General features: G+C 39.1%; 1 protein-coding gene across 1 annotated transcript in view; it reads left to right on the top strand.

Annotated features, from left to right (window-relative positions):
- MED27 (mediator complex subunit 27) overlaps positions 1-17,045 on the top strand; it is a gene marked incomplete at its 5' end in the record, with an annotated part of 91,375 nt that extends 74,330 nt beyond the window's left edge. The window contains 3 exons of the mRNA XM_009697932.1: positions 5,214-5,255; positions 13,943-14,020; positions 16,545-17,045. Coding sequence (XP_009696234.1) covers positions 5,214-5,255; positions 13,943-14,020; positions 16,545-16,679 — 255 coding nt within the window. The remainder of the gene's footprint in view (positions 1-5,213; positions 5,256-13,942; positions 14,021-16,544) is intronic.
- Positions 17,046-17,290: the final 245 nt, after the last annotated feature.

The following is a 17,290-nucleotide window of genomic DNA, read 5'->3' on the forward strand; positions in this document are numbered from 1 at the left end:
TCTGAGTCTGAACCTCTGTTCTCTAGAAAAGGCCAGGAGCTGATCTGCTGAAAGAAATAGTACAGCTGTATTTCCCAGGTGAGAGATTCTTGCTCAAAGGGCAGGGGATTGGCCTAAGAAGTAGTAAAATAAAAATTGCCTGATTTTGATTTGCATTATTCAAATATGCAGGTTTAAATACCACTTTACCACAGAAGCAGCTGCACTATACTCCCTGTATATTAGCATATAAATACAGACTTACAGCACTAGCATCTCTTCACCCCAAGTTCTGCTCGGAAGTGAAATGATAGTCTGCCTAAAGAGCACTGACAGTGCTTGATGGATTCCTGTGTCGCACTTCATTTGGGTGTGCTCATTTTCTCTCGTGAATCCAGTTTCCCTTGAAGCTCCCTTGAAGTACAATAATGCTACATATGCTGAAAAGCTAAGTAAAAGAGTTCCTTTCTGAAACTCGGCATCTGGCATTGGGCTTCTGTTTAACTCAAGGTTAACTCTCTTGAGAACCGCCTACCGTTTCTCTGTCCTCGTTTGCTGCGAGGGGGAGAACAGGACTCGGCAAGGCCAGCTTTGGGCATGGGGCACTAAGCTTTGTCTTCTGTCAGTGGGGAGCAGTTCAGCTTCTCCAGAGCATTGGTGCTAACACCTGGCTTATTTTCTTGCTTTAAGCCAGTCTGCAGGGGAGTCTGTTTTCTACCAATTTAGCTTTCTGTGTCCAAAGCTAGGTTATGTGACTGCTCCCATGAGGCTGCATAAACCTGTGACCTTTACGTGGCAGTTTGCTATTCCATTGGGCCATCCCAGGGCTTTTGCAAACCTGAAGGTCTGTGTTTTAGGTGTAAATAGGAACATTTCATTTGACTTAAGTAGAATTGGAGTTGCAACCACTTAAATCATGAGTAAATTTGGCTTAGAAGATTGAATAAATGCGTAGCTTGCTAATTTTGCCAACTAGAGCACATATTGACAAACAGTGAGCTCCCTCTTTTTCACTAATTAACTACACTGGTAATTGAAGAATTAAGAATAAGATTGTGTTCTTGCAATGATTCGCTTTACTTATTGTGCCTGCTGGGAATGAACGATTACAGTCAATTGCAAACATAGTCCTTTCCAATTCCTTCTCTGTCACAACAGATGCTGTTGGGAAAGTGCTTCAGTGAGGTTTCACCATACTATTATAGCTTCTCAGTTTCTAGCCTGATTGGGGGGAAAAAATGCACTAGCATTCCAAAAAGACACAGAAGAGTATGAAGAAGATCATCGGCAAGTATCATCTTTATTAAATAACAAAAATACAGGCACTTCAGGATCACAGTAGGAGGTGATCGTTTTTTCCAGTGAGCAGTTTACACGGTAATTGCTGATTTGGGGGTTTGCTTATGTATTCCTAGGAAGCATTTAATATTTGTAAACAGCAGCGATGAGATTAACTAGGTGGTATACAATATGGCAATATGGCAATTCTGAAGCTTCTGTCTTTTCTATAAGCCATGTTGAAGAAGGGACACTGGATAGGGCATAGCATTGTTGTTGTTCTTTACGCTTAAATAGCTGAATGAGGGTCTGTTGAGTCATCCTCCTAACTGCACAAGTCAGAAGATCCTTTAAGTAACAAAAGTGAAATTCACTGGAGTGATTTTTCTCAGTAGAGCGGGGTTTGGGGCAACAAAATATGTTCAACAAAAGGAGAAATGGCCATCATCAAGAGACTGAATGATCACAAAAACAATAAATGAAGACTGAACCATGCATAGAAAAGACCAACAGTTTGCTTGCAGATCAGGGGAGCCGTCATTTATCTCTGAAAGTACAACTGTTTCAGCAAATTTTGCATTACTTGGAAGAAAAAGGGAAGAGATTAGTGCAAACAGCAGAGGCGTTGATAGTCTTCTGGTCCATTAGTCAGGCAAATCTCGGAAAAGCCAAATATGAGTGTTTCTCATAGTTGTGGAACTGTGCATGGTAGCATACTAGCAGTTACACATGAAAGCTGGCATTGCATTATCCATGTTGCTTTAGCTTGCTGTGTGCTTGTACGTTGTGCTGTGTAGGTTGACAGGTACTTACGTGAAAGCTTCGCGTGGTTTCTGCTCTGCTGAAGTCTAGTTAAATTGGGTACTTGCTTTTACAGATTTAAATACTTTCAAAATTAAGGTGAAAAAATAGAAATCTTAAGCTTGCAGTGAGGAAAATAAGACACTGCATTCTGGGGTTTTATTTTCAAGCTTTGCTTATACGGTCAAAGAATCATTGCATTTCTTAAGTGCTTCAGGTACTTCTCTAGTGAATTATTCACAAACCCTGCAGAATATGTCTTTGCCACGTTGCCAGCTGCATAACTTAGACATTTTTGGTGACACTTTGTGAAAACAATAGGTGAGATCTGGCAGCCTCTGGCATGTCATGGGTTCTGTACAGATTGCTCTGCAGGCTCTCTTGCTGACCATAATAACCCATTGCGTACACCACATACTGATGCATTTGAATTAGCCTCATGATTCTAGGGATGGCACCGTGCCACCCTTAATTTCAAACTTTGACATACTCATTCTGCACTGGAATTTAACCATGGATAGTAATTAATTACTAGTGTTGTCCTCATTCCTGAATAAATGAAGCTATGCAGCTCACCCTTGCAGGGCAGGCTTATTGTCAGCTGAGCCATTAGTAGCCATAGTCTGCCAATAAAAATAAAAACCTATTGGGATTTTTTGGCATAATAATACTGTGCTTTTCTTTGGCTGCAGAGACCAAGAACCACCTTGACAGGGCGTATTTAGAGTGGATACTTAACAACACTGCCTAGCCAAATTCCTGGTTTTGCATCTCTTAGACTTAACTAAAGAAGTGTAAGTGTCTCTGTTGAATTATCATGATAAGGAACTTGGGTTATGTTAATGCTATGGCTTCATTAATTACCCCATATCAATAAGAAAAGGCAGCTTTTAGCCTCCTAGCGTAAGAGAGGAAAAGAAATAGTAGTATCAAAGGAAAGCTTCAAAGACAGGCAGAGCTGTCTCTTGGGTAATTTCTGATCCCTGCATTCTTTCCACTTCAAAGCTGGATATGTGTGTGTTTGGGTGAAGGGGGGGGTTGAATCCGATTTCTCTAATAAGTGTTGGCACCGGACCTGTTTGATATTAGATGCAGGGAACATTCTGATTTGTTATCGCCTTTGAAATCGTTCAGACGACCTTCAGAAAATGGCCTCTTGTTACTTATGCTGGGGGTGGGTGGAGAGAGTGGGGCATTGGGAAAAAAAGCCCCAGTTTAATTCACATGCAGAGGATGCCCTGAAATTGTGCTTTCAGCAGTTTTTTAGTTACAAATGTGTGTCTTGATTGAAAGTGAAAAGTTGAAGAATAATAGACCTATAACGATGCATTCTTTAATCCGCCTCTGCCTTAATCCTCAGTTTCAGGGGGGAAGGTGGGCAGTCATTTAAGATGTATGCATGTGGTTGGGGCCGGGGGTTGGTAGCTTTTTTTTTTTTTTTAACTTGGATAACATCATGTCTGTAAGACAGACATTCATTACTTTTTCAGCTTTTCAATCTTTGTGCTAACTAATGAACATTCAGAACCTGTTGGACTCATCTTAATGCAGCATCTGAAGTGGACTTTTCTTTTGAGTCTAACTAGAGAGGATCACATACTTGGTTTGATCACTAGAGATTAGCAAAACCATATATACATTCCAATTATAGCAACTCTGTCTGCAGTTAAAGAAAACCTTAAATTACATGAAAACAGTTTCTTAAAAATATGCATTAATTTTTTATTTTCAAATGTAGACTTTTCTAATATGGAAATGCAGTGCTTCCTTCCTGACAGGCACAGGTCTGTTATTACAGCGTAAATCAAGCTCAGGTCCAAGCCCAGGCTGAACCATCGCTTGTGAGCTCTAGTGTATGAGTGTTGCTGGTGTTCACACAGGTTCTTGATCCCACCCTAATAGCCAGTAAATGTAGAAGGGCAGTGCTTTCTTCCTGACAGGCACAGGTAAATCAAGCTCAGGTCCAAGCCCAGGCTGAACCATCGCTTGTGGGCTCTAGTGTATGAGTGTTGCTGGTGTTCACACAGGTTCTTGATCCCACCCTAATAGCCAGTAAATGTAGAAGGGTTTGTAGGTACATGCCTCAGGGATACTTCTGTCTTCCTCTAACCTGGAAAAGGCATTGAGACATCAGCTGCCTTTTGTCTCATGGCAAGGTCAGCGGTACTAAACCATGAAACATCTATCCTGAAGTGATTTTTAAAGTCTTTAACATCACCTCCTGTCCAGACTGAGGATTGCGGATTCAGTAGTCACTTCTGTGCCAGTATTTAGAAGTGGGTCACTTAAGTGTGGTGCTGTTAAAAGAATGGGAACTTTGAGCATTCTGAACATTTTTAGCAATGTGCATTAATTACTTGAGTTCAGCATCCTTCCCCCTCTCCTCCTTTGCTCCCCTCTAATGTGTTTTACTCACTTCATATGGCTTCCATCATTTCAGACTCTTTTTGTGTCTTTTAAAAGACTTGTAATTTCAAGGTTGTTTAACAAGGACAGCCTTACCTTCTGGTTTCTTGGACTAATAAAACATTTCAGTTTTGTTCTTTCACTTTGTATATAGTTGAGCACACATTTAAGTCATAGATGTGTGCAGTTATCTAGAACCTTAAATCTCTTCTAGTGTGATTTTTGTCTGCAAATGTAAATGCAGTTTCCTAAGGGATGTTTTATTTAGCCCCAGTAGACTAGCGCTTTGGCTTAATTCAGCTAAACGTTCTTTGTGTCGTTTGAAACTGAATCACTTATTCAGACACAAGACAAGCATAAACTTAGTAAAAATGCCCTCGTTTTAGAAACAGAAACTGAAGAATATTTGCATAGATCAGCCACAACCCCATACAAATGAAGATTTTGCTGTTTTTAAAGAGAACACATTCATTCAACAGGTCTTGTATATATAATTTTTTTTATTGAAACAGTCATGAACTATGTTCATTCTTCATCGCAGTACAAAGGAAATCTTGTATCATTAATTCCCTTTCTTGGATTGCAACAGGTAAAGGCCATGGTTCATAACAGTGAACTGAGAAATACGTCTCCGTAGATCTGTTTGTCTGTTCTTTTAATTTGAACAGCTGCTTATCTTTTTCTCCATAAAGCTGCTTCTTTGCGTGTGGTAATACATAACTCTTTTTTTTTTTCTTCCCCTACTGTAGCTTGACATATGGTCTAAATCCAACTATCAAGTTTTTCAGAAGGTAAGTCTCACCACATAATGCGTATAGGAGACATGCAGAGTTTATTTTAAATATCTAGCCCCTTATGTAAAAGAATTCAGAAATTACTCCTTTGTCATCACAACTTGCCAATAACAAACAATAATCTGCAGTGATGGAAAACTGTGAGTAGAAAAGGAGATCACTTCCATTGTTTTTTAATTTGGATTTATTTCCCATCACAGTTTCAGTCCATGGTTTAGAATAGGAAGTTGGAGATTATACTACTTTAGCCTTAAAATTTCACAAGGAATCTTCAAGAACTTTATCTTAAATCTTTTGGGGGAGGAGGACTGTTTCGGGTTCATTTGGATTTTGTTTTGTTGTTTTCATTGTTTTTGGTTGCCCCCCTTTCCTGAGAACTTGACTTTAATAAATCAGTAGAACTCACTTGCCAAAATGAGTTTGGAATTTTTCCACAATGTTATTTTGCCCGCTTCTCTTCTCATCATGGTGTAAGCAAAAGTAGTAACTTACTGAAATGAATGCCATTCCAGAAAGTAAGAAAAGACTGATGAGAGAATGGGAGCAATAAATATAAAACTACTAAGAAGGTTGAAGTGTATTTTGGAAAGATCTATATCTCGCTATTTTCCAGGCAGGGAAGAGAAGATTTCTCTTTGAAGACCTCTTGTTAAACTGCTGTAAGTTCGGAATTACCTGGGTTTAAAATCCGGTTTCCTTACCTTCAAGCCACAGTTCAAGGAGCTTGAGTCTCCAGCTAGCACACTAGCTTCCTTTCATCTACTTCTGTAGTTTGTGTAACAAATAGGGGCCAGGGACTCAAAAGGGCATAAAAGCAGGGGTCAAAAGTATGGCATATTGGCTGTATTTGTGCATCCTCCTTCCAAGATTTCAGATGCAGTCAGAAGGGAAGACGTTTGACCTATGATATTAACCTACTAGAGATCAAAGCATAGCTTTTGGGGAGGGTGGTTGCTCTCTGCCTAGCATTAAAGCAAAATTTTGCTGCAGATGATTCTTTACCCCAGAGATTAGTGGATTAAATATTCTTTCTTTTTTTTCCTCGCTCCTCAAAAATATTTAGTGTCAAGCAGGGTAATATAGCAGGAAGTAGAACATCGTAAATCTTAGTAACTTGTTTATTGGTATGCTTATAAGTAACTTATGCGATGGAATACATTTAAGGTTCTGTAAATAAGTGTATCATCTCAGTTTCGCCATATGTGTGTTAGGTTGTAAGCTCATTTGGGCATAAGATTGTCTTTCTGGATGATTTGGTTTAGAATAACTTGGAAGGCTTAAGTCATATTGCCATTGTTTATGCTAAATGATAACAAATCTTGAGAGTTTGATTATGTAGTTTTAATTGCCTGTATGAAAGGTAACAGAGTATACAGGTTTACTTAGGCATCCAAGTTAAGGACTCAGGGAGCATAAATACGTGGAGTAAATTTCTCTGCCGGGTCAGGTGACAGCCTTCAGACCAAAAGTGGGACGAGGTCAGTGAGAAAACGTGAAATGCCCCTCTTACTGCTGCCTGTGGGGCTGCATTATGGATATATAAGAATCTTTATTCTCTTCCTAATTCTCTAAAATAATGTGATACAACCTGAATATTAACTTCCTGCTGTCCATTTCTCTCTTGGTAAATAAGACTGCAGGAGAAAGGATTGCCTGTAACCAGTTGAACAGCTGTCTTGCGTTTTGTTTTTTTTTAATAGTACTTTTAGACATTTTGTTCCCAGCTCTGTCACTGTGTTACCTTGGGCAACTTAACCTCTCTTTGAATCAGTTGTCTGCATCCCTTAGGCTGGGATAACACTTGCTGACTTCACAAGAACTATTGCTGAATTGGTTGCATAGTGCTCCCAGATTCTTGCACAAAAGCTGTGATAAAAATGCAAGGTGATGGTACTTTCTAATCGATAGATTCTGTACTATTGAGCTGATAGTTAAAGAAGTTAAGGCTGGGACCAAAGTCAAGTTTTCAAGCAGATGATGGAAAATGCTGTGGTTCAGCATAGTAAGTTTTGTCTCTGTGATGCTGTGCTTGGTTTGGTTTTCACTTTCTGAAGCTGCACTTGTATCCATTTATAATACCCAGAACTAGTGATTCAGCAGTAGCAAAATGAAGGAAATAGATAGAATAGTGTTAGAGAAACTATTACGCTCTATTACTAGTATAGGATCTGTAATGCAGGATCTTCAGAACAAATGATTTCATGCCATTAAAAAATCATCAGTAAATGTGTTGGAGCACATCTGAATGTTCTTCAAATTTGTTTCTCATGGCAGTCACCAGTAACGCAATGTGGAAGTGCTGTACTGAGAAGAAAAAATACGGATGAGTAACTGCTCCCACCAAGGAGCCTGGGTAGCCCTTTCAGCTCTACTGCCTTTAACACTGTAAAATCAATCATCCCTCTGAAGGGCAGGGCCGATTCTCTTTAAAAGCTGGACCAAGTTCTCAAACTCTGTCTTCAGCGATAATATAACAACAGCTGGAGCTCACAAGATACCTGCCTGTGGTAGCTGCAGGCCTGTCAAATTCTCACAGGGTTGCAGCATGACTTTCTAGGTTAAGGACCAGAGACCTCTGATCTTCAATCCAACCCTGTCAAACAAAGCTAAATTTGTCTTGACTTTTTGTTTGCAAACGTTGGCTGTGTCAGCAAGCCTTTTCTCTCTCCTTCTTATTAGGCAGGATACCCGAGTGTGTATAATTTGACGGGGGATGGCTCCCGGAGGGCCCATTACTGTTAAAGTGTACAGTCATTTTCTAAGTTCCCTGGAGACTCCTTGAATCTGGTCCTGGGGTGAATAAGCTTTATAGGCATTGAATCCGCCAGCAGGGTTAGATTCAGAGAATGGAGCTGGGAAATAAGAGAGGGAAGGCTGAAAGGGCAAAAGCACAAGGAGCAAAGAAAAGGTTTTTCAGACTTCCATGTTGGTCTGACATTTAAGCTCCACAGGAGCGGCAACTGTTTTGATCTTAAACCTCCTTATTTTAACACCTTGCATCTCTTGATCCACTAGCGCAAAAGGAGGAACAAAACGGGAAATAAGGAAATATTTTGGGGCCTAAATCTTGGTGGGAAGAAGAGTGTACATGAAGGCTGCATAATTCCAGATCATTGGGCAGAGGATTAAAAAAAATATATTGTAGAGAATGGTGCAATATTCATAACTTTGCTTTCAAAAAGGAGGCAAAAATATAGAATAGTGGAACTACTAGGAGTGGATCAAAATGGGATGGGAGATGGCATCAAACATTAACTGTTTCATTTATCAAGCTGCTCAGTTAAGAGCTGGTTTTGCTGTGTAGTATGATCAGTTTGGCTGTTTAAGTCACATACGTAGGCTTTAAGCCCATATATTTCATTCTAATCTCGGAGTCCCATTCTAATTTTCACCTAAATGGTCTATCAATTTTAGCATGCCACAAACTTTTTTTGTTTTGACTTGGTATGCTTCTTCCCAAGGCACATTTTAACCTAAACTTTGAGAAGCTGTTTGTGCCTTTCCAACTGTTTGTGAGCTGTGTGATCCCAAAGTGATGGAACTCAGGAGCACAATTTTCACCACTACAAGGGCACATAAGTATTGTAATGTATGAAGATGTATTCTTGTCAATAATCTCAGTATAAAATCACATGCAGGATGAATGCATGCATGAGACAAATATTGGGCTATTGATGATGTCTTTTCAAGGAGAGGAGATGGACTGTTCCAGGGTCACCTGCATGATTGCTCCTGTGCATGATCAGTACTCGGCTCTGTTCAAAGACCTGCTTAGGTGAAATAAAGTCTCTATGATCCAGTCCAAATAAGCAGAACAAGTGAAATAAAAACTTAAACACTGTGAGCTCTGAAAACAAGTGATAAATCCTTCAGAAAAGTCTGGTAGTGCTTTACTGAATTGGGAGTGGGGAAGGGTGCGTGAAGGATTTCTGTGGAGTTCATCAGTGCCTGTTCGTAGAGGCACTATCTATCATCCTTCCGAGTGCCTCTCGAGCACTGGGTTCTGTGTGCTGAATTCCCTCTGGAGAGACTCAGATGTGGTCCTGGGGAGAAGACTGAGTAATGGGAATCCTTGGAAATGAGCAAAGGCACTCGTGCAGTTTTCCACACTGTAAAAGGACTAAACACTAATAAAATAACTTCCTCTTCTTTTTTTCTTTTAGTGCTGTGATCCTCCTCCAGAACTCATTGCAACAGACTACTGCTAAGGCCGTGAACTTAGCAGGATTTAAAAAAAAAAAATTAAAAAACTTTCACGGGATTTAGAGAATCCCTTTATATTAGATGGAGTTGTCAGTGCCACACTTGAGGGAATAAACCAATAAGTAAGTGGCAAGGAAAGTTATGACTCTTAAAGGAAGTTTTGCACGTACTTTTAAAAAGCATATTTACTGGCAGCGAGGTAAAATACTAGGAGAGACAGCTTCTGTAATTTAGTTGTGTGATGTTTGTATTTTTATGTTTTGGGTTTTATGCCAGGTGTAGCTTTATACGTCTATGGAACACACCTAGTCTATGGTGGAGCAAAGCTATACCGTAGGTCTTTGCTTTTGTGCTTCTTATTCCAGTTAGAGGAAGCACTTGTTCAGCATTCTGAATCTATGAATTGTATAATGCTTGGGTTTTGGTTTTTGTTTTTTTTAAATGAATTTTCAGCTTTGAGAATGCTGTATGACTAACAAGTGTTGTCAAGGCCCAATAATGCCACTTTTTGGATGCGTCACCTTTGGAAAGCACATTTCAGCAGAGCAGTACTGTTAAGTGGGTAAAGAAATGCACTAGAAATGACTGGTGTTGACTCAGTTGAGACAGATTTTGTTGTCTGCTCATCACCAGGTCTTGATCTCATGAGCTGTTTATAACTTACCAAGCAGTCGGCTGTGAGAGGGAAGTCAGGAGTCCATGTCTCCCCGCTCTGCCGCAGAGAAGCGGCGTGGGCACGGCAGGTAGTTTCTTGCAGCGGGCTATTGCCCAGATAGCCCTGCTCACTTGCTGAGGCCTGGTTACTTACCAAGAGTGACAAGTACATAGGATTTAATTTGCACAAAGTCACAATGAAGATTAGGTTTGATCCAGTATCGGTCTGTTTTGGGTTCCTGATGTGTACAGCGCCCTAGATGAGGGAGCGGAGGTGCATTTAAGGAGTATGTGGTTATAATCAACTTGAATTTGGAAGCGAAAAGGGGAAAAGAAAAATAAAATCTCAGGCGCTATAATTAACTCTTAACAAGAAGGGAAGTTTTCTTGTTCAAATTGAGTCTCTTTGCCAGATTATTTTTTTTCCATGTACCTGAAGTCTCTCTTGCTCTATCTCAAAGTGCTTAGTTAAACAATAGCTATTTTGTTTAGCAAAATTGTGCTTCAGGAGATTGCCTTGTCTTGCTTCTTTTTCAGACAAAAATTCCAAGTGCTTTTCAATATATGAATTGTGAAATATTGAGCTTTTCTGCAAGATCTCTTGAAAATCTATCTCAAGGTCCAGAGCGACAGCTATCCCAATCAATGTGTGCTCTTCTGAGTATGTTCCCATATAAAAAGAGATAGAGAAATTAGAAAGTAACCGATAACTTCGATAGCTGTAGGTAAGGTAGAGCAATAAAAGTGAAGTTAATAAAATAAAACTGAGAAATGTACAAAGTGTCATCACACACCCAGAATAAATTAGTTTGTGATTCCAACTTGGATGGAAGAAAAACTGTGTCCCTGAAGTGAGCTGGTGCATATGCAGTTTGTTTTGTTTTGCTTTGCTTTGGTGTGAAATAGTATTGCCATTAGTCCAACTGGGTATTGATCTTACCCCTCCTCTTTTTTTTTTTTTTTTTTTTCCAATCAGTATCTGACCTGTTTGTGCTTTCTCTCATCATCTCTGTTATCTTGGGGGGGTTTAATTCTTCCTTCACTCCCATGCACTGACCAGTTTAACATTTGTCCAGCTCCTTTCTGTTTGACATCTTGTTCTTTGCTGGGTTGGGGTCATTCCCCTACTCCTCTTCCTGAGATTTGACACCCACTTTGATCTTTTTTAGAAGCACTTTATCAGGACTTGCTTATGGTAGAAATCGTCTCCTTTTTGTTCAGAAAACATTATTAGTGTTCTAGCAATGCTGGGATGGCTTTTATCTCCCTGTGGAATCTCATTAGCTTTACATTACAATAGGAACAGCATATGTGCAACTTTGCCAAAGTGGCCAGTCAATTTAAATTTGTTAATAGCAGTATTTTTTTTAAGCAACTTTCTACAGTGCCAAGAGAAAACAACTTTGTTGTTCAGGAAAAAAAATACAGTTTGTTAGAAGTAGAAATACAGCAGAAGGAGAGCGGCTGCTCATAAATATCTTCAGAACTTGCTATTCTTTGTCATGTCTGGTACTATCCTATAAAAGCACCATCTTAAAAGAACATAATTCACATAGCTAGTAGGGCTTGGATTACAGTCATTTCTGAACGCTACATGAGATGTGTTTAAAAGTGACTGCTTTGAGTTATGCTGTGCTATTAATGCACTATTAATCACATTTTTTCTAATATTTCTGTTTTAATATGGTAACATATAAATGGCTTAAGCAGGCTGAGGTCCATTTTGTGAATATTTTTGCAAACTCACCAGAATGTGCACTGCCCCAGAAGTTTTCCCTTCCAAATGTCAGAATCGCGTGTCCTTGGTCACACTGAATGGAGCTGCTTTCGGAGTTAGGTGTGTGCACCAATGATGGGGAGCAGAATCTGTTTCTAAAATTGTAGTATAACTGAAAACTGGATTCAGTGTAGGATAGACTGATTTGATGTAGTGTTCTGCGGAGGAAGTTTGTATGGTGTGAATTAGAGCCTGTCTATCCATGGATTTATTCAGGAATACTTATTTTACAGATTCGCCTCCCTGAATAGCTTCAAGCATAAGCCTCTCTTTTTTCCAGTGAAAGTTTGAGTGCTTCAGCACAATTCACATTGCTAAATTAGATTAAATACAAATTAGGAACAAGTGGAGTTAGCTGGGAATGGCAATTGTAATTTCAGTTCACACTTGATCTTACTCAAAAAATTGCTTATAGTATCTAGACAAGCCTTGGGAACTATATAGACAAGCTCTGAGAAGAGTGCTGCTTCTTCCTGTTACAACTAGAAAATACAATTTAATCACTAGCTAGACAAGCACGTAGTTTGTTGGATGCTTTGATATCACTGATGAGCACCATTAATAGATTTACAAGTTACAAGATGTGAAAGAGCTCTCGTGGTTGTGTTGTCTTGACTTTAATAGTTCGGCTCAAAGAATTTTGCCAATAATTTCTGCCTTCAGTCTAGAACTTCTGAGAAGCAAGCTGTTGACTGTGCTAATAACTTAGGAAGCTGACAGGCTGAATACTGTTAGTGAATTGTATCATAGCTGTCAGAAACTGTCCCCTTCCAGAATAATTTAAAAATGGTAGTGATTTAAAAAAAAAAAAAAAAATCTATCAAAGCATTGGTTAGTTTTCCTGTTTCTTCTTTAATTATTCTTGTTATTATAAATACACATTTTATAAGTATTGTGTCTAGCTGTAATTCCTAGGTGTAAGATCTTGTTATGACTTTGGGAAATTAAAAAGCTTTCCATCAGAAATCTTTTAGTAATGTGAGTATTTATAAACCGTAATCATATTAATTGATTCCTAGTTTCAGAGGAAATGAAACTGAGCGGTCAATTCCTGTTTGTTCAACGTAAGCACCCTGAAATAAGACTACCAGAGTTAAATATCTTAAGTTTTCCCATTAAAAAATGGAGAGGAGCATACACATTTTTTCTGTTAAAATGCATTTTCGAATCAAGGTATTTTGTCCTGGTGTTTTGTTGGTTTTGGTTATTTGTTTTGTTTTGTGGGGTTTTTTTTGTAATAAAAGAGACAAAACCAAACCTTTGGGTTTTTTGGAAGTCATAAGCACTGTCCTAATAAGTTAGTCTTCCAGAAGTATTTAATTTGGCTACATTATGGACAGTGTTTTTTCTTTTGTTGAGCAAATCAGCATAAGTTAAGAGAACATATTGTCTAGAAAAAATGACCGCAGTAAAAAATGGGTACATACAAAGAGAAAACCGAAGTGCTTTTCTCTGACATTGATTTGTTTAGTGACTTTGCTTGTTTATGATTTCACAGAATACACGGGATTTCAATCACGAAAGCATAGATTCTGCTCTTATGCTGTAGGCATTAGAAAGTTAAGCAAATTATCTGCTATGGATGCTTTTATTTTATATGGTACAGAAGATGTAATTTTTTTCCTTTTTATGGCTGGCTTGGTAGTCTGAAGTGGGAAGCAAAGCGCGTTAGTTTAGTGTTGTTCCATGTGGCATAGAGCCGGATGCCTTCCTCATCACTTGGCTCACAGTAGCCACTGGTTTAGATACTTTTACCAACACTATTAGGTTTTATCATGTTTATGAATTTCCAAAGGTGTGTTTGATTTTACTGCATGTGTACAAAGTTACTTATCATGATTGCTTCAGCTGATTCTTGTATGAAGTTGGCAGAGGGAATGGAAACTAGCTGGCAAAAGCTACCCAAAATTACTTTGAGAATGTCTTCACAGTCATGCAATCCTTGGTTTGCTACTTCCCCATGGAATTTATACTGTTCTCCTGCAGATTAACACTGCTTTGTCTGAAATACAGAATGAATGAGGGTATATTCTTCTTTCGTCCGATACAGGTGACAGATCACGCGACCACTGCTCTATTGCACTACCAACTGCCTCAAATGCCAGATGTAGTAGTCAGGTCTTTCATGGTAAGTGTCTTGGAAAATACGTTTTTCCAGATAGACTTCAGCATACTTAGTGATTCACATTAGGCAGTTCTAATGCAATTGTAATTTCCCCTATTTAAACAAGCTGGACAGTAGAGATTGACTGTAATTCTTTGTATCTCATACCTGGACAAGGATGAAGAGCTTATTCTCATTACCCTGGGATAACTGGTGTTGGAAGATTGGGCTCTATACAGTTCTTCTGTCACAGGTCTCAGTATTAGCTAGTCTGGGTCATCTCTAAAGACAGCAGGAAAAACTCTCTCAACCAAACTCTTTGTTATGGCCCAGCCCTTTCCTACTGTGCAAGGAGTTGAGTTCTGGATGTAGAAAGTCTGCTCCGCTGCAAGTTCCCCAATAAGAGGAAATTCCCAGTTAGTGTCTTCCAACTGAGGCAGCTTCCTTGTCTGCTTGTCCAGAGTGGAAAGTGATGTGCGTTATTTGGAGAATGATGAGAGGCAGGAACATGATGGGGAAGAGTCCATTTTGCTGTATCCACTTTCAGCCAAACTTTGTTCCTAAGGAATCGCATGTGCTCGCCCAGCACAACAGCAAGTGGTTTTGAGAATGGAGGAAATGCTTACTGAAGGATTCAGATCTGCTGTTTTCTTACCAAATAAAATTAATCAAATACTACTCTGCCTTGATATGCAGATTTAAGTTTATCACCTTTAATTTTGTTTGTATTTAGAATTGTATTTGTGAAATAAATTTGTATATAAGCAGCCCTGTTGATTAGAGGGTGAGAACAAGGGTTTATGATTCAGAATTCCTGCTACCAAGATGAATTTTGGCAGTGGAGACTCTTACTGTTGTCTCTGCTGCAGTCTCCCAAAGGAGGCTTTTGGGAAAAGTTTGCTCTGCAATTCAGACTTTTTCCTTCATTTACTTCCATTACGTTACCCCTTCACCTAGAGCAATGTAACTGAGACTTTTGAAAACGTTTTGCCATTCACAATCTTTAGGTGGTTACAGTAGCATTGGTTCTTCTGTATCTTTAATTTCCACTGTGTAATTTCAGTGCAGTCAAGGTCCCTTACCTGCAGTGCTGGTTTGTTCATTTAATAAAATCGCCAATTAAGATGAGAGATTTGCAAAGGTCTTTTCTCTTGGAGTGCATCTTAAAAGAGTAGGTTTTGAAAGGTGAGAGCAACTCTTACTGGTCAAATCCATGTTCAACATGTTTCTGAAAATGAATGTTTAATAGAATGGGTAGCACGTTTGTTTAAGCCATGGACTTGCCTTATTGATTTGATGAAACGCTACTAAAACTTTTAACAAAGCAAAACCAGATGTACGCTAGAAGTGTCAATATGTTGGTCCTTTCACATGTCAGTTGTGCAATCCACATGACAGGATGTAGTGAAGCCCTAATTTTCTGATGGGAATGAGGAATACTTTTTTTTTCTGTCAACAGATGTCTCGAGTGCACAATTTAACTTCATTTACCTATTTTTGTATTATGGTTCAGAAAATTCGATTTCTCTGTAGTGCAAGCAAAGCCCATCCACGCTGAAGTAAATAACAGCAATTTACTTGTAGTGTTCTGTTGCCCTTGTCCCCGTATTTACTGCTAAACCCGGAGAAGATCTAGTTCTTTTGGAGAAGAGTTATTGACAGCCAAAGGTTCAGTTGCTATAGAGAAGGCTCTGATGAAGATGGAAGGATTTGTTTCAATAAACTCAGCAGACCTCTTCTTCAGAGAACAATTTTCTCTTATCGATGTAATTCAGTAGGACTTTAAGTTACAAGATTCATGTGCATCCTTCACAGTATAAATCTGCTGGTCTGGGTATATTTTAATTGTGTATCTCCTTGAGGTGGGAATTGAGTTAGGTAATGCTCATTGCTATGTATGACAATAGGAACAATCCACTTTAGAGGCAGAGACTTTACCTAGGAACACCTGAACTTCCTCTGTGTTGTTCGGCACTAGCCTTTTATTTATCTATTTATCAGTCTAATCAGATTTGAAATGGTACAGTATTTTTATGACCAATGAGTATTGATCTTAAAATCACATTAGAGAGGAAGCTAGCTCGCTGTGGAAGTCTTTCTGTCTTCAGGTATGAAGCGTTCAGACCATTGCAGTCTGATTGCAGCAGGGGTGTGATAGATGATTGTAGGAAGACACAAACCAATATTCGGTTGAAGAAGGTACCCATCAAGAACAATTATATTCCAGTAAAAAGACGAGGAGCGTTACAATACTTGCCTTCCATCATGATTTTTTAGTTGTGAATACCTCCTGCTCAGAGTGCATGAATTTCTATTAACAAATTTGCTTAAGTGACTAAAAAAGCAAAAAGATGATTACAAAGTAGGAATTCAGCTATACAGTGACCTTGTAATCTTCGGCATGTTCCTGTTTATAAAATCACTGTGTACCTCACTGGGGCCTCGCCAAAGTACATTCTCTGTCCTTGCTATCACTGTTTGACAAGAATGATGACAAAGGAGAACATCCATATCCAGTTTTCTTAATTTCTCTCTCTTTTTCTTTTAGACCTGGTTAAGAAGTTACATAAAGCTGTTCCAGGCTCCGTGCCAGCGCTGCGGAAAGTTTCTGCAGGATGGCCTGCCACCCACGTGGAGGGATTTCCGAACACTTGAAGCTTTTCATGACACTTGCAGGCAATAGTAGCCCAGCCGTTGATAATGTGAGGAGTGAACGATCTGTTGGGCTTGCAAGAGAGCTGATGGTTTAATGGGTGGTTACATTTCTGAACCTTTCATCCTGTACTAGGTAGTGAGGTTGCACTAATACATTTGACTCTTTAAAAGCCAACAGTCTGCAAGGCACATGTGAGACTAATGTAGTTTGAAGAAGATGGTAAGAAGCTGTGTGTGATCGTTTCATGCTTCTGAGCTGAAATGGTATGTCTGGGGAGATCTGACAGTAATAATCATTATTCTAAACCTTAATGAAAATATCTGTGTACAGTTTGTGTTTTGTGACAGAATTTGCAATGTTGAAGACTTTTATAAGCTTGAAATAAATTTTGTATTGCAGAATTTGTGCTATTTATTTCATTATTTGATCAACAAGATCCTTGGGTTCGGTGTGGATTTTTCCGTACTGCTCTTTTCTTTAGAAAAACTGGAAACACTTAAACGTGTGCTGATATGATGGGGGGTTGTTGCAAGGCTGCTTATCTGAGTGCTGGCGGTTTTTTGTGGAAGAGATTATGGCATTGATTAAACACGGAATTTCAAAGGCATGTGGCAGCTTGGAAGATGCAATGTACTTTC

This window comes from Cariama cristata, unplaced genomic scaffold, assembly GCF_000690535.1.
Source record: "Cariama cristata isolate BGI_N322 unplaced genomic scaffold, ASM69053v1 scaffold18190, whole genome shotgun sequence".
Lineage (NCBI taxonomy): Eukaryota > Metazoa > Chordata > Aves > Cariamiformes > Cariamidae > Cariama > Cariama cristata.